Genomic DNA, 21,648 nt, shown 5'->3' with positions numbered 1-21,648 from the left:
TGCAGTCCCTTTAGTGTGACTTCTCCTCTTGTCCAGGGCCTACATATTCGATTTTGAGACTCTCACCATGACAAGTACTGTGTTAATAGAGCCCTGCTTGTTTCTCCTTTGCACACACATGTCGCGCATGGCCTGGGGTAGGGCCTGGTATTTGCCGTCAAAGCAGTGTTTCTTTGCCCTTTGGCCACCTGCTCACTAAGGAGGTGTGCATGGTAAAGATGCTTAAGATCTCCTCCCAGCAAATTTCAAGTATATAATACAGTATTACTTACTATAGTCACCAATGCAGCTTCCTTTGTGAAGGTGGTTCATTCTGATGCTAAATGGTCTGATGTATTGGACAAGAGGGTGAAAGCCTCAGGCTTTCGTGTTCTGTGATGGCCCTTCTGGGCCAGGTTGCCAAAGATTAATGACCTTGCTGATGACTTTCTCTTGTCTTATGCTTATCCCGTGCTACATGGCCACCCTGTGTGGGCCCCTTGGCCAGGATGGACCTCAGAGCATTTGCTACACCTCCTCCAATCTGCAAATTTCCCCATGTGTGACATTCATTGAATTATTCTGTCGTTCATTTAAACGTGCCAGTTATGGTGATATGTTCAAGGGTTATAGTAAGGAAGAAGATAGAAATGATTCCTGCCCTCACAGAGTTTACATTTTGACTGGACCAGAGGCATTAAGTAGCTTAATAAATACTCAATAAAGGTTTGTAAAATAAATCAGTTCTCCCATATTGTTTATATAATGTACATTAATTTACATTTTGTCTATGCTGCTTTCATGCTAGAACGACAGCTGAGTGATTGCATCAGACACAGAATGGCCAGCATAGCTCAAAATGTTTATTATCTGACACTTGACAGAAAAAGTTTGCTGATCCCTGGTTGGATGCCTCAGATTTGTTCAGAAGATAAGGTCATTCAGGGATGCCCTCTGTGTTAGGGGTGAGGAGGGAAGCAGCACTGATGGGAACCACATGTGGTCACAGCCTCTCATGGATATGATGGTTCATGGGAACATCTTCTTGTCCAATACGTTGATCCATTTAGCACCAGGCTGGACCACCTTCACAATGGAAGCTGAATGGTGACTGTAGTTTAATAATATAGAATTGTGTACCTGAAATTTGCTGGAAGTAGATCTTAAGCGTTCTCACCACACACACACACACACAAGTTAACAGTGTGAGGTGATGGATGTGTTCATTAACTTGAATCATTTCACAATGTGTATGTAGATCAGATCATCATGTTTTACACTTTAAATATATACAGCTTTATTTGTCGGTTATTTCTCAATAAATCTGGAAAAAATCCATAAAAAAACCTCAAAAGAAGCTGGAAAAATTCCCTTGTCACCTTATCCTAAAACTGTTTCTAGGAGAGAGGAGGAAATATTCTTTCTTCTCATGGAAAAAAATACAAAAAATACTCTGAGTCAGAAATGTCTGTTTGTCCACCAAAATCTGTCCTCCCAATTTCATAGTGGGGAGTGGGAGCTTCCAGACAGCTGTCCAGTCAGGAACTGCATTTCCTAGAGTCCTTTGTGTCAAGTGTGCCCGTGTGACTAGTTCTGACCAGGGAATGGGAATGGGAGTGACCTGCCATTTGTAGGCTGGGACTTCAATGGAATGCTCACTGAAGCCCTCTTTCCCCTTTGGCTATCTGGATGTAGAGGGCTCTGAGGTTCTAGGGCAGGACTTCTCAAACCTCTGTGTGTGTTGGTGTCACCCGTATCTGGAGATCTTCTTAAAACACAGGGCTGGTACAGTAGGTCCAGGGCAGGGTCTGAGATCTTGCATTTCTAACAAGCTTCCCGCGGATAGCGGTGCTGTCGGTGCTCAGACCCTCTTTCAGAAGCAAGCAAGGCTCTAGGGGATGGTGGAGCCATAGAATGAAAGCACCATGTCTCTGAATCTCTAAATAAGGAAAGTCTCCTTCTTCAACCAGCAACTCCTGGTCCGTTACCTGAGTGAGAAATAAGCCTTTGGGAGTGGGCGTGGATTTATTTGTTACAGCAGCCAGTCTTCTGGGAGTGGTTCAGACGATTCACTGCTTCTGTTTGAAAGTGTCTTGGCAGAATAATTTAGGACAAAATCATTGCTGGCTGCCCCACCCCTTTAATCTGGGTGCCTGTTCCAGATAACTCCTTCGTTTTTTAAGATATCTATACCTAACTATATTTTAAGACCTACCAAGGCCTTACACCATTAGCTCCTTGATAATGGCAATGGTTAAGAAAAAAAAAAAATCTGGGTTTTGTATTTGTTGACTTTGATTAAAAACAGAGAGTGAAAATATGTTTGGGGATGGGTTGTGAATGATCTGCTTCATCTGGCAGGAAGGTTAGTGGAGAGCAGACCATGAGGGTCTTTGATCCTGAGAGGTCAATGTAGGGAGTTCAGGTAGAGTCCCTTAATCAAGGGGCCAGCGGGTGAGTATCAGGGCCCTGGTACAGGCTGCAGGGCTGAGGTTGGCTGGAGGAGTCCAGCCTAAAGTGCGGTCGCTCAAAGGCTGCTTGACACGAGTGACAGGAGACTGGGCAGGGAGTGAGATGGGATACAGGTGTCTTTGTGTGTGTGTGGTGTTGGGAAGAGTTGCGGTTGGAGCAGAGAGGCAGAGGGAGTCTGGACCAGTCCAAGGCCAAAACCCACAGGGGCCTTTTGCCTGCTTCCAGCAAACATTTACAGTGGGGAGGCCAAGTTCATCTGAGGGACCCTGACCAGCTGGACCCAGTGTGCTAGAACTCAGCTAAGGATGCTAGTGGAAAGTCTCTCCCTGGGTTCTGAGCAAGGACGGCTGGAACAAGAAGGCTTGCCCTGTCGCTGTTGCTCTGGTCCTGACCTTACCTTCATGAAATAAGAGCCAGAGCTGGGTCTTCTCAAGGCCTACTGGCTTTGGGACAGAGCTGGGCCTGAGCAAGAACAGGAGAAAGTCAAGGGGAAATATTTACTGGGTTTATTTTGGATAAAGCACCTGGGTGAGTTGCAGAAGGTAGCCTTCATTCCAAGTGGTGTTCAAATAAAAACATCAAGCCCTTCTTTCAGAATTTTGTAAAACTAGCAGCAAACTTGATAAAAATTGCAAACTGTCTACTCTGACTAGTCAGGGCCACTTACCAGGTTGAAAGCCATTTTTATTCAAGGGAAACTGTATTGGATTTAGACATAAGGCCGGTTTTTAAAAAAATTATCCAGCCTTCAGCAAGTATTTCACTGAGTGCCTATTATATGTCAGGCACCGTGAGGGTTAATTGTAGAAACACAAGATGACTCTTCAATCCACATCTTGATGATGGAGAAAAGAGCAGAGAATCTATAAGAGTTGTGAGCCGGTTTACTGATTAGATACCTGCCCAGGAAAGCTCTTCGAAGAGTTGAAACACACCAGCAGGGCCTCCTGAGTCCTCCCGGGAAGGCTGGTGGCTGCCTGAGACAGGAGCTGGGAGAGGCTGAGCTCAGTGTCGGCAGCCTGTGAGGGCCGCAGCCTCCATCAGAGGATGGAGGAAAAGGGAGAGAGGCAGGGAGTAGGGAGCATAAAGGTGGTCTCCCCTCTAGCCCTGTGTTCTGTATGGGAACCCACATCACATCAGGTCGTCCTGCCCAATGAATACCCACCAGTGGCCTCCTGCTGACTGTTGCATGGTCCTGGCCAAGGCCGGTTAGGCCCTGTGAGATCTTGACCCCGCAGCTCTCCAGCCTCCTGCAGGCAAGTTCTCAAAATCCTCTGCCCTCAGGTGACCGACCGGCTGCTGTCGGGCCTCAGATTTGCCAGCTTGGCCCATGTGCCCCTTCCTCTAGGGTGGCTGAGCCATCCCGGTTTGCCCGGGACTGAGGGGTTTGTTGGGATGTCCACTCACAGTTTTAAAGCCAGGACCATCCTTGGCAAACTGCGGAAGGTGTACGGTCTCTGTGGGGTGGGTAGTGCCTGTCTAGTTTAAGATCATAGTCTCAGCCCTCTGCACACTGCCTGGCACATGGCTGACACCTGATAAATATCCGTTGAGTGAGAATTGCAGAGCACCGCTGCAGATGTTTATATATCCCTCAGTTAATAAGAACAACAATTTAAAAATGTGTATGTGTCTAATATTAACCCTGTGCTCAAGTCAGAGTCCCTGACTAGTTCTTGGCGCCATGACAGGTGCTCATGTCTCCTTATCTCTCGCCTGGAGGATGTCAGTACCTGCCAGAGTGTCTCCCACCTCCACTGTACCTGGACAGGACTGCCAGGGCTTCCTCCCAGAGCCCAGGGCTGAGTTCATCTTCTCTATGCTCAGAAACCTCTAATGACTCTCAACTGCTCCCTAACAGCATTAGTGATCTGCTTGACCCTGCCTGTGTTTATCCTACTCTCTCTCTCTCTGTCTCTCACAGAGTCAGTCAAAATAAACAATTCACTGTTTCTCTAACCTACTTCCAAGTTTCTTAACTCTGACTTCCCTCATGCTGTTCTGTCCCTTACACCTCCTCTACCTTTTGAAATTCTACCCATCCTTCAAAACCCAACTGAAATGCCCCTTACCCAGGATGACTTCTAACTGCCTCCAACCACTTCTGCATCCTACAGAGTCCAGCATCACCACGTCATGCTTGCTGCTTTCCGTCTTGATCTCCTAACTTGAGAATAGGGGCTGTGTTCTGTTCACCTGTAATGTTTTATATATAGTAGGTACTCAGCAGTATTTAAAAACTTCTATTAAACTGAGTTAAGTAGGTTTGCCTAAGTGAGTGCTTGTTTTGGTTCACGTAGCCCCTAAAATAATTTTATAAAACTCTAGGTCTGATTTCATTTTTAAGTTGACATCCGCATTTTTATCACAAATTTAAATATTGCAAAGGATGTATTTTCTCTTTTATGTATGCTTTAAGTATATTTTATTTAAACCTTATAGTTGTAGATTTAACTCATTCAACTTAATGGAAAATAACTGCCAGTCCTTGTGGTCAAGCCAGACAAACAGCCAAACCACACATTCAATCAGAAAAAGTCTGACTTTATTTTAAAATTCAGGTAAACGTGGGTGCTAATTCTTAGATAGATAGGAACCCTACCAGGGCTCCTGGATTGAAGGAAGGCATTGCCTACATCAATTCTTACTGATGCTCTCTGGTTTGCTCTCCTGACTGTCCCTCAGGAGGGCTGCATTCTCCAATTGTCACTTTGTTTAATGCCTGAGAGGTTTTACACTTCAGGTTGATGAACCAGAGTAAAATTTAGGTTAGGTGATAGGTCCACCTTTCTTCCATAATGCGAAGGGCCCTTGTGTAGGGCAACTGGGAATGGGCAATTGGCAGTCCACGGGTTTGAAATGCATAAAAATGGAAGTTGAAGTTCTGGAAATAGATTCCATTTAAGCCATCCGTGCCTGTGTGTCTCCTAGAAAGACTCTGTACCCCAGGAATGTGTGTTCCTCAGTGTGAAGGCAGTTGACCTAGGAAGAAATCATAGCGGAGGTTGCATTTCCTTTCACACGGATACACCTTGTTAGGGTTTTAGAAAATTTACCTTCCACTCAATGACGAGAGGTCACTTTGTTGCTTCACGAGATTACCAGGTTCTTCCAGGTGAAATCACTCTCCAAGAGGCAGTTTCATCGGAAGAAAAGATCACATAAAACTCTCAGAACCTTTTAAAATAGATACGTCTCTCATTTGTGGTTGCCAGTTACCTCCCCAGGGTGGTGGGACAGACTTCAACTTTTCTGGAGTGCGTGATCACTGGGCTGCCTGGGTGATACGCCGCCAAATGCCCAGGAAGAGGTGAGTGTAATTCTAGGTTGTTGCTCCATTGTTTATACCCAAATGTTTACAGACTACAGCTGCTATTACCACCAATAATCATACTCATCTCTACACATTTAATTGGTGCCCTAAATAAACTAGACATGATGCAGAATCACACACTGTCATTAGACATAGTGTTCTTACTATTTTAAGACTTGGAAAGCACTCTGGTAATTTTATAGGCATCATGTCTGGCACTATGGTTAGCTGAAAAAGAAATCTCTATTAAATCCAAATTCTTCAGCAATTAGGTCACTCGATTTCGCTGTGAGTGTGGCCTAAAAAAATAGCAGGGGCAGATTCATCTTTGGGGAGCCCCAAGCTTGGGGGGAGACTCAATATGAAAGAAAATGTAAAATTTCAAGTAAGCTTTAGGGCTTATGCAAGCTTCAGTTTCTTCAGCTTCACAGCAAACCCACCTGTACTGCAGGAACATCAATCAGGTTTCTGGTCGAGTGCCTGATGCTTGGAGTACACATTCGAAGCTCTTCTAGGCACGTCCAGACCTCAGGAGTCACACGCTTCACAGTTTCTGGGGGTGTGTATGATCCACTGCTTGGAAGGTGAATCAGATCCTGATGAAAGTGAGGGATTCTCTGCTGAAAGCCTGGCTGTTGTTCCAAGACAGAGGCTGCAAATTGGTGGGCTGTGGGCCAGGCTCTGTCTGCAGATGGCTTGCTGTGGTAGTGTCTTGTCTTCCTGTTCAGTGTTTCTTAAAAATGTGAGTTAAACTGGTCAGACTTTTAAAAACCCCATAAAATTTCATATAAAAAGCTGATTTCTTTTTTTCTGGTTTCCCCCCCCCCCCCTCACTTGGGAAACTGAAAGTTCCATAGTGGACTTGGACTTGACACAATGACAGCTTTAGAGGAGGGGTGTGCTTGTTGCCCTGCCCAGTCCCCACCTGGCTCTCTTCACTTTTTATTTTCCTGCCTGACCTTGGAAACATGCGATTCATGGTGAGACCCTTGTCCTTCCAGGCCAGGCTCCTCACTTGCCTGGCCCTAGTGCTGCTCTGCCCCTGCCCTCATCTCTTTGGTCTCTGACTTGTGGTCTTTTTGATGCCCTAATGACTTTTATTTTCTTTTAGAATAGTAATCAGATGTGCAAAATTAATATTTACACCTCATTTTGTTAACTACATTGTTTTATGTGTCTTTTGCCTTTTCAGCTTGCACTTGGCCATTCTCAGATTAGTTCATAAAGAACGATATATATTTATTGTAAATATCTCAACTTTTGTGCTTGATTTCACACTTTGTATCAGCTTCTTCCCTTTTCTAAGAGTGATACATAGGAGATTTAATTTTTAAAAAATTATATTGGAGTAAAAAATAGCTTGGGAAGTTTAGGTCCCCTGTTGACATCAGTGGGAAGTCTTGGCAGGACTAGGGTTGAGAACTGTTTCTTTGGGTTGTAATCTCCTTGATGGCGGGGTTGTCATCATCCTATTACTATTACTTCATAGAACTCTCTCCTCTCCCTAGTGTACGTATTGTAATATGTTGCAAACGGTTTTCTTGGCCATTCATTTTGGACCTTTACACTGCTTTTCACTAAATGTTGGCTTCTGCATAAACTTGGGATTTTGCATGAAAAAATTTCAGAATTAAAAGGAAAAAATGTGATGGAATTTACTGGTAGTTGATACCTTAAATCCTTTTTGAAAAAAAGGCTCAGTATCAATCAGTGTAGCAAGCAACAGAAACATACTGCCAATTCATAAATGATGTAGTCAGCTGACAGACAAATACCAAGTAGATTGTCTACAAGAAAACTCTCAGTTTACTTGGGTGAAAGAAGTGAACAGATTTTGCCCTGGCAAGTTTTCACTGTATTTAAAGTCAAGTTTCAAAGAAGTCCTGTTTGGGGCATTAAACTTATCCTTTGAAAAATCTGTCAGAACTGCAGTTTTTAAAACTCAAGTCAACTTCCAGTAATTATTTCCTTCAAATTAGCACTGCCGACAAAAGAGTTTTGTGCATGGTCAGGATTGGCTAAGTTTAGAATAAAGTTAGTGGAGTAAATGAATTTTAAAAGTAAGCTGGTGCAAAACTTGAATTTGGTTTTTATCTCTGTTAGGAGAAAAGTTTTCTTAAAATGTTGAGCTGCCTTTGATAACAGATTTTAAGTTTCTTTACCTTTTAAGTGATCTGATCTGTATTTGCCTTTGAAATCTTTTACTGCCACTTTGGTTAAGTGACTATTGTTCCACAGTGACCTATGATCCTATCTGACCAAGTGTTTTAAAGCTTTTTGATTTTTTTTTTTTTTTTTTAACAAAACTTCCCAAATCAAACCCTAATGAAGTTCCTTTAACCTCTAGCTAACTTTGGGATGCTTCAAAGGGTCCCTGAAACACCCCAAAGAGAGATATCAAACTAATTAGGTTCATTTGGTATGTTAAATTACATGGGAAGTATTGTCAAATGAGTAATAAGTCTTCTTAGGTTATATTAATGGGAAAATGTTATTAATATAGGTGTTCTAGAAACTATATGGAATTCTTGAAAATCTGGTATCTCCTGGTAAAATTATCAGTCATAATTCTAGTTATTAAAGTGTTGTATGTCACAGCAGTAACCAAGTTTCTTTGTCAATTGCATTGTAATCAGATTTTAAAGGTGCCTTAAATCTTTTGTCATTATAGACAGTTATGGTTTCACTCTGATGCTTTTACAAAAATGCTTCCTCTTCAAGAAGATTTCCAGAAAGGACTTTTTGACAAATACAGGTTTCTGACTTTCAGACCATAACACTGAACTGGGTAAGAAATTAAAGAATTCTAATGGGAAACCTGATGGCTTCATAAAACTGTTAACAGTGTAGGACTGAGTGAACTGGTGACTATGGCTATAATTTTTATGGTTTCTGTCTGAGAAATAATTGGTTTTAGTCTGTGTTTTCCAGATATAAGGAAACCCTTCTCCTCAAGCTAATTATGACTTATAGCAATTTGGTAAATTATACCTTTGTAAGCAGAATTGAAACATTTATCTTGCCTCTCTATCTGATCCCTCCAGAGACTGGAAATGCGTAGGTTCCCAGGAGCTTTATCAGATAAATTAGGAAGGACACCTCCTAACAGGTGCAGGAATCTCAAGGTATTTGGGGGACCGTGAAAAAGGAGGAATTCACCTAAATCTGTAAGACAACGTCTGTGACAAGCTGTTGGCGTGACTTTCGTAGCCCTGAGAGGCCTTTTAAAAGTTCAATCTGAGACTCCTTATAAAAGTTCTAGCAAAGCCATTTTTTTAAAAAAAGAAAAGCCTATATGATCAATTACATTTATATAAATCATCAGGCCAAGTTTATTGAGACTAGACTTACTTTACAAATTGGTCTTAATTTGGCTATATTTGGTAGAAATAAGGGTAATTTTAGAAAAAGTTATGTTTCAGTGAATATTAAATTCTAGTTTTGTTGAGGTCTGCATTTACTGCCTAAGACTGACTTCTCAGTTCCTTGCTGTTATATTAAATTTAACTGAGTCATTAATAGGACACTCTTAAGTCTGTTTCTGAAGCTTATCTATCTTTGGATGAAGATCAGATGTCCCAAGACCTGTAACCAGGTCATTATGTGTACTGGAAAAAGACATCTTTTAAAGGACCATCTCCAGCCTAGATGGAAAGACCCTTATCAGGTACTCTGCACTAGCTCATGCACAGCAAAACTGAAGGGAATTGACTCTTGGATTAATATTTTCACATAGAAAGGGCCCCTGCACTGGACTGGTCTATAGAGAGGGCTGCTGATGTCAAAATCACCTTGAAACAACGCTCAAAGAGAGGAGAAACTACACTCATACCAGGATGAGAAGAAGACAACATTGGAAGTAGACAGCTGACCTAAGATGCTGCACCTGACCCGTAAGATCATTTATTGTGTTTTCTTGACTTCTTGGACCTTTGTATAAGAATCAAATGTTTTTCTATCATGGGCATGATCCTATGCTTGTTTTAAAATTCAATCCAATTGTTGGGTTTGTGACCTGTGTCTCATACTTCTGGGTTACCTTGGTGGATTTCTCCTGTCCAAGGCTCTGATTGGTTGGCTCTTAGGAAATTTATTCTAAAAGAAGGAAATTATAGTTCTGTTTAGGACACTATTGATATCACTAGATGGATCCCCTCACCTGGGCAATTAATAATACCTGCTCTGACCCTGGCCATAAGTATGAATTTTCTTTTAAAGTTACTTAAGTTCAGTCAGAGCAACAGGCAAAATTTCAGCCAAAGCATATAATCTCCCAAAATTATGGGATGGATTTATGTGGTTAACACTAGGCTATGGTCATTTAAGTTTAAAGGCTCCCTATGTTGGGTACAATTAAACCATACTAAGGATAACCAGCCTAGTAACACTAGGAAATTGGGCTGGGCGCCTTATGGACAATGCCAGTATATGATTTCCCTTAAAGGCAAGGATTGGTACAGAACAAACTAAGTCAGACAACCTGGGGATATGACTAATGGAAGTTCTTGACTTAAATTCTTACTTATGACCTTACTAATACTGCTAGCTATGTTATTTATATATTGCCTGTTTTACAAAATTGTTATTTCCTGCATTATCAAATGTGACTGAACCTCGGATAAAATGATGACTAGGTGACTTGAAGCAGTTGACCACATATATAGTTCTATATGAGATCAATGATTTTAATAGTGTAACTCTAGATATGGGAAGAAGCAACAAGAGGGAATTTTCTTTTCCTGGACTATAACAGACTAGTAAGACAGGTGGTCCAGAGACTTTTGACTACTGTTAATAAGGCCTAGTCCAGTAATAGCACACCGAGTGGCCTATCAATGAAATCCTCGCCTGACTTAGGAATGAGCATTCCTAGCACCATGGGACGAAATGGTCATGAAATGCCTCCCAAACCATGGTTGAATTTATGACCATGAGGGGGCCCTGCCAACTAAAACCTGGCACTTGCCATCTGCCTCTACAAGGATTAGGTCACTAGCCACTGTAGTTACTGACCTTCAACACCCCCTGAATGGAGGCCAGGGTGGAGATCAGGAATGAGCACTCTGTGCTCTGGCAGAACAGGTCTTCAGAAATAGATATTTTCAGGAAAATATTTTATGAGTCCAAATCTTGCATCGCCTCATATCTAGAAAAGCACTAAAATCATTAATGGTGACATGCTCCTCGTGACTAGCAGCAAGCCTCTGTGAAAATGTGTGCCTGACTGCACATACCCCCCCTTTGCTAAAATCTTATCTAATACTGACCTCTCCTCCTACCTCTTTGGAGCAGTTTCTCAGAGCTCTCTGAAATGCTGTCTCCTGGGCTACAGTCCTCATTTTGCCCCAAATAAAACTTAACTCACAACTCTCACATTGTGCTTTTTTTTTTTTTCAGTCGACAACACACAGCCTATATAGTTGGAAAAAGAAAATAGTTTTGGATATATATTTTATTTGACAGTGTTTTAGAATATCATACAGTAAACAAGATTTCTGTAAAAGTTAATTTATCCATAGTGGTGCGTTTCATAAAAATAGTTGCTCACTTACAGTCTTTCTGTGACTATTAATACATGTAATTATATTTATAGAGATACAGCTGTACAGGGTAAATTCACAGCTAACACTACACAGAAATATTATTTGGAATGGGGTTTAGATGATGTGCTGTCTTCACAGGTTATGGATTACAGCTGCATAAAGCAATTACTGCACAAGTAGTAGCTGTGAACTGTGCAAATTAGAGTTTATGCAAGCGTAATCTCAATTTTTTTTATCCTTTTGTAACACATGGAAAATAAAGGTCAGAGGATACAGTACCGGGACGTGCAGCTACACTACAGAAGCATTGTCCAAAACCAGATTCAATAAATTAATGGCAAACTATACTGGATTTGTAGTCCAGGGGAGAAAGAGAGTAATTGAGATTAAACCAAAAGTACTGTAAACTGCTACATGTGTTTGTGCTTTAGTTTATGATGACTAGGTTTCATTTTTGGAAATTGCTTTTACAGGCTGCAAGACTCTTCACTTGAGGCTTTCAACCATATTCTCCTCTTGTCAAACAACTAAACTACACCTATGCTTGATGGAAATTAAACAGCTGGTGCTCAGAGTACTACAATTACAAAGAGAGGGAAAGCGTCAACCCACAGAAGCTGTTACATGTGACCGCGTGTGACGGGACCTGATCTCCCTGTTTTACTTATTTGACTTCAGGGGCAGGGAGGTAAGGCTTATTTGCATTTGAACTCCTGTAAAGGGCAGAATATGGGAAGGATGACGCCTCATTCATTCAGGTCATATTAAAGAGAAACTGCCCTCTGAAATATTTGCCTTTTAATATGTGCAGCTACAAATAAGAATGAATGGATAATTAACTGAAGGTAAAATTTTACAAAGAAAGATCAAAACAGCAGAGAAGAAAGGCAATCCTTAGAATTTTACTAGGGTATCATCAACCATGGACAAGGAAGATAAACAGAAAGATCTAGACAAAAAAGCAAACCAAATGGAAATAAAAGGAGAAATAATAAGATAAATAGAAAGAAATGCTAAAGAGATCCATGTTCTTTAATGAAAATAAATGGGTCATACTAATGATTTTTTAATATTAGGGAGAGATTCATTGTAATCTGAGAAATATAGGAGAAATACTTTGCCTCTGCTCTATCAAAGTGAAAATGAAGTAATGGAAAGAGGATTTTTAAAAAGACAGCAAAGTGAGTGAAATGTAACATTGCTGTCAAAGAAGCTGCTAACTCTGAGACAACAGGAAGGCCTTCTCTCATAAAGGAACTGCAGCGTTGCCAATCTCAATTTAACAAATTGTGGGCCTTTAGTTACAAAATTCATATTTTAGATGAAAACCAATTAAGATAGATCTATGAGCTAAACTGCAAAGTTTTGACTTATGGCAGACTGTTCCCTAGGATACAATTTTTAAAACCTTTTATTTTCTACCACTGAAAATGCACAGAAACGTGATTACAGAAATAGCAGTAAAAATGGCATCACACCAATGAATTCACTAGATTTCTAATTCATCCTGCAGTATGCAGGGGACATTGCTGCTAAAACTGGTGATGGTGCCACAAGTGAGCCATGGAAACATGTCATGGGCGAACAGTTCTGAATGTTTCAAAGAAACCTTTTAACCCCTGTCTAGATATGTCCAGAACAATTTATTTACAACTCTTCAGATCAATTAAAAGATATAATCTTGTCTCAGTTTCAGCTTGCTCCGTGCAGTTTGATTTTTAAGGCGATATTCCAGTTTGTGATTGCTCTTAACTTGTCCAGTTTCTTGATATGTTTCTCGATATAAAGTTTGGATGACATCCAAATCCTTCGTGCAGGGGGGAATTTTCTTTCTTTCTTGTTTTACTAAAGCTACACTGCACTCTCTGTGATGTTCTTCACGTTATTTTGGTTCTTCCATAGCTGCCAAAGCCCCCGCAGTGGAACGGGGAGCTTTAGGATCAGTTTAGGTCTGCCGTGGATGCCGTATGGACCATGCTTGTTGGACACGTGGGACGTCACGTCGGTGCTCCCAAGCCTTGGTGCCTCGTGGATTTATGCATGTGACAGTGAAAATAAATTAAAACACCGTGAGACGGAACCTAAGAAGAACGACCTGCAGGTATTGAGGCGGGGCAGTGGGCTCATCTGCCTGCAGCCGAGGCACCGGGTTTGAGGATGCCCGGCAGCTTGTCGGAGCCTGGCACCTTCCAGGGCCCTGGCGCGACAGCAGCCTTGCGCGCAGGGGTTCCCCCCGGGGGCCTGGGCCCCGCACGTGTGCCTGCCCTGCCCTCAGCCTCCCGCACACCCCTGCCGCGGCCTGGGCCCACAAACGCAGGTGCCACTCCAGGGCCTTCGCGCCGGCCAAGCTCGGGGCCCACTGTGGCATGCAGCCCCTCCTTGCTGCTGGCCCGCGCTGCGTCCACTGCTGTGGGCCCGGGTGCCCTGGCCTCTGAGGAGGGCCTGCTGGCCTCAGGCTGCCCCTGGCCACCAGGCACCTCCGCGAGCCTCGGCTGCACGGCCCTCTGCGGGCTTGCCGAAAGCTCGCTCTGCTCCCCGAGGCGCTGCTTCTTCTGGCTGCCGGCTGAAAGCTCCTTTGGTTTCCTAACGTCGTGTTCCCTTTTGATATCCCAAGTTGGGTCTGGGCTTATCTGGTTGTTCGGGTCGGATGGTGGGGCTGGATGTGATGGAGAGAATGGAGAGAGGATGTCCTCGAGGGAGACGCCTACTTCCGGCAGACCTGGGGAGGCGGCAGCGGGAGAACTCCAGGAGCTGGAATCGTCTGTGGGGCAGGAAGCACAGGCATTAGAGCCGTGCAGCACATGCTTTTCACACTCCCACCACCTCCCTCCCCATTGGGAATGAGAGCAGGCGGCCAGGGGCCACTCCTCGCGAGGTCCCAGGCCACTGCCACCCCCCACCCTCACTGCCAGGAGGGCAGCTGACCTTATCCCTCGGGATTCTATGTTCCCCATCCTCTTTACGCCACCCCTTCCCTCTTTGGGTGTTCAGGAAAGTGGTTACAAAGCTCAGGCCTAACCCATCCCTTTGCCCCTTCTAACTTGCTGCAGTGTCATCAGGTCTGCCAGCCCTGTGTGGATATCTGACTTGGGAGCACCTGAATCAGTGGTTCTCAAACTCAAGGATACATGTGAATCACCTGGGGCAGCTGTGAAAAATACAGATTCCTCAGTGGTCAGACCCAGAGATTCCAGTAGGATAGGGCCAAAGAATTTCTCTGCATTTTTAACAGGCACCCAGGTAATTCGGAAAATGGTTGGGGGAGTAACTAACTTTCTCAAACATTAGGTGTCACTCAAGACATAATTCTTAGCTACCACCAGATACAGAATTTGGATAAATTCATCTATAAAAAGGTTCATTATTCCGTTCAGGGACAGAGGTGGGCGGCCGGAACAGGCTGGTGCAGAAGGAGGAACGCTTTTGTGAGGTTTTGCCTGCAGGTGTTAGAAAGTTTTGCAGAAACTTTGACTTCCTGGATGGACACCCTTTAGGAGCTCTTTCCCATATATATATATCTCTCCAACTTTCCTTTGAGGTTATATTGTCAAATTTGTGTTCCAAGATTCAAACAGGTAATATGAAGCTGCCTATTAGATGTTCAAACTTTATGGTTAAAACACAGGTTATTTTATTCTGCAAGAACCTGAGGTTGGTTGGAGACAAGATGGCAGAGTAAAAGGACCTTGAGCTCACCTCCTCTCACAAGCATGCCAAAATCACAACTAACTAACTGCTAAACAACCATTGATAAAAAAGACTGGAATCTACCAAAAAAACGATATTCTGCATCCAAAGACATAAGAAGAAACCAAGAGATGGTAGGAGGGGTGCACTCGTGATATAATCAAATCCCATATGACCCAGGTGGGTGACCCACAAACTGGAGAATGATCATATCACAAAAGTTCTCCCACCAGCAAGAGAGCCTCTGAGCCCCATGCCAGGCTCCCCAGCCTAGAGGTCTGACATGGGGAGGTGGAGCCCCCAGAGTATTTGCCTTTGAAGACTAGCAGGGCTTGAGTGCAGGAGCCCCACAGTCCTGGGGGAAACAGAGACTCCACTCTTGGAGTGTGCACACAAGGTACTGTATGCAACAGGACCCAGGGCAAAAGGAGTAACTCCATAGGAGCTTGGGCCAGACCTACCTGCTGGTCTTGGAGAGCCGCCTGCAAAGGTGGGGGCAGCTGTGGCTCTTTCTGGGGTCATAAAAGCTGGTGATGGACATAGCAGGGACCTATGTGAACTCTGGCTGGAGGCAGAGATTTTGGGCCCTTGGCACCAAGACCTGGTCCCCCAAACACTCTGTAGGCTCCAGCACTGGGACGCCTCAGGCCAAACAACCAACAGGGTGGGAACACGGCCCCACCCAGCAGACAGACAACAGTCACCCAAGTCCAGGAAGCGCAGAGAGTCCCATACAGGACTAACCCAAGGAGGAACACGCTGAGACACAGAGCAAAGAGGAAATATTAAAAGCAACAAGGGAAAAGCCAAAAATTACATACAAGGGAACCCCCATAAGATTAGCAGCTGATTTTTCAGCAGAAACTCTGCAGGCCAGAAGGGAGTGGCAGGGCATATTTAAAGTGATGAAAGGGAAAAATCTACAACCAAGATTACCCAGCAAGGACCTCATTCAGATTCAATGGAGAAATTAAAAGCTTTACAGACAAGCAAAAGCTAAGAGAATTCAGCACCACCAAACCAGCTCTACAACAAATGCTAAAGGAACTTCTCTAAGTGGAAAAGACAAGGCCACAACTAGAAACAAAAAAAGTATGAAATGGGAAAGCTCACTGATAAAGGCAGGAAATCATCCACACACAAATATGATATCAAAATCAGTAATTGTGAGACGAGGAGAGCACGAATGCAGCATACTTGAAATGCACTTGAAATTAAGAGATCAGCAACTTAAACAACCATGTATACATACAGACTGCTATATCAAAACCTTACGGTAACCACAAACGAAAGTCTATAATAGATATACACACACACACACAAAAGGAATCCAAAGACAACACTAAAGATAGTCATCAAATCACAAAAGAACAAAAAAGGAAGAAAAAAGACCTACAAAAACAAATCCAAACAATTAAGAAAATGGCAATTAGAACATACATATTGGTAATTACCTTAAATGTAAATAGATTAAATGCTCCCACCAAAAGACATAGACTGGCTGAATGGATACAAAAACAAGACATGTATATATGCTGTCTACAAGAGACCCACTTCAGACCTAGGGACACATACAGACTGAAAGGGGATGGAAAAAGGTATTTCATGCAAATGGAAATCAAAAGAAAGCTGGAATAGCAATACTCATATCAGACAAACTAGACTTTAAAATAAAGACTGTTACAAGAGCCAAGGAAGGAAACTACATAATGATCAAGGGATCGATCCAAGAAGAAGATATAACAATTGTAAATATTCATGCACCCAATATAGGAGCACCTCAATATATACAACAAATGTTAACAGACATAGAAGGAGAAATTGACAGTAACACAATCATAGTGGGGGATTTTAACACCCCACTTAAATCAATAGATCATCCAGACAGAAAATCAATAAGGAAACGCAGGCCTTAAATGACATATTAGACCAGATGAACTAAATTGATACTTAAAGAACATTCCATGCTAAAGGAGCAGAACATACATTCTTCTCAAGTGCACATGCAACATTCTCCAGAGTAGATCACATGTTGGGCCACAAAGAAAGTCTTGATAAGTTTAAGAAAATTGAAATCAAATGAAGCATCTTTTCCAACCACAACACTATGAGTTTAGAAATTAACTTGAAGAAAAAAAATGCAAAAAACACAAATACATGGAGGATAAACAATCTGCTACTAAATAACCAATGGATCACTGAAGAAATCAAAGAGGCAATCAAAAAATACCTAGACAAATGAAAATGATCCAAAACCTATGGGAGACAGCAAAAGCAGTTCTAGGAGGGAAGTTTGCAGCAATACAATCTTACCTCAAGAAACATGAAAAATCCCAAACAACCTAACCTTACACCTAAAGCAACTAGAGAAAGAAGAACAAACAAAACCCAAAGTTAGTAGAAGGAAAGAAATCATAAAGATCAGATCAGAAATAAATGAAAAAGAAATGAAGGAAACAATAGCAAAGATCAATAAAACTAAAAGCTGGTTCTTTGAAAAGATAAACAAAATTGATAAACCTTTAGCCAGACTCATCAAGAAAAAGGATAGGACCCAAATCAATAAAATTAGAAATGAAAATGGAGAAGTTACAACGGACACCGCAGAAATACAAAGGCATCCTAAGAGACTACTAGAAGCAACTACATGCCAATAAAATGGACAACCTGGAAGAAATGGACAAATTCTTAGAAAGGTACACTCTCCCAAGACTGAACCAGGAAGAAATAGAAAATATGAACAGACCAATTAAAAGTACTGAAATTGAATCTGTGATTAAAGAACTCCCAACAAACAAAAGTCCAGGACCAGATGGCTACACAGGCGAATTCTACCCAACATTCGGAGAAGAGGTAACACCTATCCTTCTGAAACTATTTCAGAGAATTGCAGAGCAAGGAACACTTCCCAAACCCATTCTATGAGGCAACCATCACCCTAATACCAAAATCAGACAAAAGATTCCACAAAAAAAAGAAAATCATAGGCCAATATCACTGATGAGCATAGACGTAAAAATCCTCAACAAAATCCGCAAACTGAATTCAACAGCACATTAAAAGGATCATACACCATGATCAAGTGGGATTTATCCCAGGGGATACAAGGATTTTTCAATACCCATGAATCAATCAGTGTGATACACCACATTAACAAATTGAAGAAGAAAAACCAGATGATCATCTCAACAGATGCAGAAAAAGCTTTTGATAAAATTCAACCTCCATTTATGATTAAAAAACTCTCCAGAAACTGGGCATAGAGGGAACCTACCTCAACATAATAAAGGCCATTTACAGACACACAGCAAACATCATTCTCAATGGTGAAAAACTGAAAGCATTTCCTGTAAGATCAGGAACAAGACAAGGATGTCCACTCTCACCACTTTTATTCAACATAGTTGTACAAGTCCTAGCCACAGCTATCAGAGAAGAAATAAAGGGGATCCAAATTGGAAAAGAGTAAAACTCTCACTGTTTGCAGATGACATGATACTGTAATACCTAGAAAATCCTAAAGATGCTACCAGAAAACTACTAGAGCTCATCAATGTATTTGGTAAAGTTGCAAGGTACAAAATTAATACACAGAAATCTGTTGCATTTCTATGCATTAACAATGAAAGAAAGAGAAACTAAGGAAACAATCCCACTTACCACTTCATCAAAAAGAATAAAATACCTAGGAATAAACCTAAGGAGGCAAAAGACCTGTACTCTGAAAACTGTAAGACACTGATGAAAGAAATTGAAGATGACCCAAACAGATGGAAAGATACACCGTGTTCTTGGATTGGAAGAATCAACATTGTCCAAATGACTATACTACCCAAGGCAATCTACAGATTCAGTGCAATCCCTATCAAATTAGCAATGGCATTTTTCACAGAACTAGAACAAAAAATTTTTAAAGTTGTATGGAAACACAAAAGACCCCAAACAGTCAAAGCAATCTTGAGAAGAAAAAAAAAAAACCAAGCTGGAGGAATCAGGCTCCCTGACTTCAGACTATACTACAAAGCAACAGTAGTCAAAACAGTATGATACTGGCACAAAAACAGACACATAGATCAATGGAACAGGATAGAAAGCCCAGAAATAAACCCATGCAGCTATCATCAATTAATCTATGACAAAGGAGGCAAGAATATACAATGGAGAAAAGACAGTCTCTTCAATAAGTGGAGCTGGGAAAACTGGTCAGCTACATGTATTGCGTTGGCCAAAATGTATGTTTGGGTTTTTCCATAATCTTACGGAATTATTACCTAATTAATTACCTAATTAGTCTTACAGAAAAATCCAAACGAAATTCTTAGCCAACCCAATAAAAGAATGAAATTAGAACACTCCCTAACACCATACACAAAAATAAAATCAAAATGGATTAAAGACCTAAATGTAAGACTGGATACTATAAAACTTCTAGAGGAAAACATAGGCAGGACACTCTTCAACATAAATCATGACACTATCTTTTTGGATCTGTCTCCTAGAATAATGGAAATAAAAACAAAGATAAACAAATGGGACCTAATGAAACTTCAAAGCTTTTGCATAGCAAAGGAAACTATAAACAAAACAAAAAGACTAGCTATGGAATGGGGGAAAACATTTGAAAGTGATACAGCCAACAAGGGATTAATTTCCAAAATATACAAAGAGCTCGTATAGTTCAATATTAAAAAACCAAACAACCCAATCAAAAAATGGGCAGAATATCTAAATAGACATTTCTCCAAAGAAGACATACAGATGGCCAATAAGCACATGAAAAGATGCTCAACATCGCTAACTATTAGAGAAATGCAATTGAAAACTACAATGAGGTATCACCTCACACTGGTCAGAATGGCCATCATCAAAAAGTCTACAAGCCATAAATGCTGGAGAGGGTGTGGAGAGAAGGGAATCCTCCTACACTGTTGGTGGGAATGTAAATTGGTACAGCCACTATGGAGAAGAGTATGCAGGTTCCATTGAAAAAACTAAAAATAGAGCTACCATATCATCCGGCAGTCCCACTCCTAGGCGAATATCTAGAGAAAACCATAATTCCAAAAGATACATGCACCCCAATGGTCATTGCAGCACTATTTACAATAGCCAAGGCATGGAAACAACGTAAGTGTCCATCATCAGATGAAAGGATGAAGAAGATGTGGTGTATATGGAATATTACTCAGCCATTAAACAAAGAAATGTTATCTGCAGCAAATGGATGGACCTAGAGATTATCATACTAAGTGAAGTCAGACAGAGAAAGATAAATATCATATAATGTCGATTATATGTGGAATCTTAAAAAAAAACAATAAAAAAGATACAAATGAGCTCATTTTCTAAACAGAAAGAGATTCACAGACATAAAAAACAAACTTACGGTTACCAAAGGTAAAAGGGGAGTGAGGGGAAGGATAAATTAGGAGGTTGAGATTAATATATACACTCTACTATATATAAAATAGACAAACAACAGGGACCTACTGTGTAGCATAGGGAACTATACTCAGTATTTTGTGATGGCCTATGGAGGAAGAGAATCTGAAGAATATATGTATGTATGTAGAACTGAATCACTGTGCTGTACACCTGAAACTAACATGATATTGTAAATCAACTATACTTCAATTAAAAAAATAAAATGAAAATAAAATACTTCAATAAAAAATACTTTAATAAAAAATTAAATAAGAACATTCATTATTGTCTTGTCTTTTAAGAAATCATTGTTCTTAATTCTCTTTAGTAGTTCTGACATTATAGTAGGCCTGGGACTAAGAGAGATGACTCTTTCTAGGAAGCCTAGTTTCAACATTTATTTGGGATTTAAGATCTCTCTAAGAAAGGATTTCAGACAATTTACAACAAAACACATACAAGTTAGAACGATAAAAATGAGAACTTGTTTTGGTTTTTTTTTTTGTTTTTTTTTTAAGCAACCACCGGTCAGAAGCCAAGTAGGAGGAGGACAGATATGTTAGGAATCTGAGATGAGTTTAGTTACTGCTCTGAGCACTAACATTGCCCCTGAGGTTCTGGCCACTAAAGCAAAATTAAAGCAGAGAAATCCAATATAGTGATCCCTTAATATTTATAAGGAATATGTCCCAAGGCCTTTGGAAATCCTCCAACTTTGGAATATTACTCTAGAGCGTAATTGTTTTCCATGGAACTGCTGTATGGCCATGAGTGAGGAACAAAGAAGCCACATTGATATCTGAATGCCACATGGCAGCGAGGCTCCCTCGCTAGCTAAGAGATTCAGTCCTACACACCAGCATGTGATTCAAATTCCTGCCTCTTTGACATGTGTTAGAAACTCGGTCTATGAATGTTAAGGGTCTACTTTGTTTAAAAGTAGAGGATTCTTATCTGTTACCCTTGACGCCAATTTATAAAGAGATAAGGAGAGGAAGAGGACAGATAGTTCCAGTAATTCTGGCCACACATAGAATATCAGATACTAAAAAATAGTTTCTCCTTTGCTGTGAAATTTGAATGGAGTATTTAGTGCACAATGTTCTCTTCCTTCTTTCCATAGACTGATATCAATTATCATGTTCACTTAGTGAAAAATCCTAGAAAAGCATCAGAAGACCTGGAACTTACTCCTGCCTCTGGCATTTACCACTTGATCTCTCTGAGCCT

At 41.3% G+C, this 21,648-nt stretch overlaps 1 protein-coding gene and 1 long non-coding RNA gene across 11 annotated transcripts in view; one reads left to right on the top strand and one right to left on the bottom strand.

Moving 5' to 3' along the window:
• The first annotated feature begins 8,321 nt into the window (after positions 1–8,321).
• Positions 8,322–20,617, top strand: LOC132372064 (uncharacterized). Its single transcript, XR_009505081.1, has 3 exons — positions 8,322–9,657; positions 11,781–11,995; positions 13,210–20,617. It is a non-coding gene; the product is annotated as an uncharacterized LOC132372064 (long non-coding RNA).
• The window catches only part of MAGI2 (membrane associated guanylate kinase, WW and PDZ domain containing 2), a 1,337,104-nt gene continuing 1,326,689 nt past the window's right edge, over positions 11,234–21,648 (bottom strand). For 9 of the 10 annotated variants that reach the window (XM_059934073.1, XM_059934076.1, XM_059934075.1 and 6 more), the window contains one exon: positions 11,234–14,068. In XM_059934073.1, coding sequence (XP_059790056.1) covers positions 13,431–14,068 — 638 coding nt within the window. In that variant the 3' untranslated portion in view covers positions 11,234–13,430. The remainder of the gene's footprint in view (positions 14,069–21,648) is intronic. The other variant, XR_009505080.1, reaches the window with a different exon arrangement.

This window comes from Balaenoptera ricei, chromosome 9, assembly GCF_028023285.1.
Source record: "Balaenoptera ricei isolate mBalRic1 chromosome 9, mBalRic1.hap2, whole genome shotgun sequence".
Classification (NCBI taxonomy): Eukaryota; Metazoa; Chordata; class Mammalia; order Artiodactyla; family Balaenopteridae; genus Balaenoptera; species Balaenoptera ricei.
This window is presented reverse-complemented; position numbering and strand designations above follow the sequence as displayed.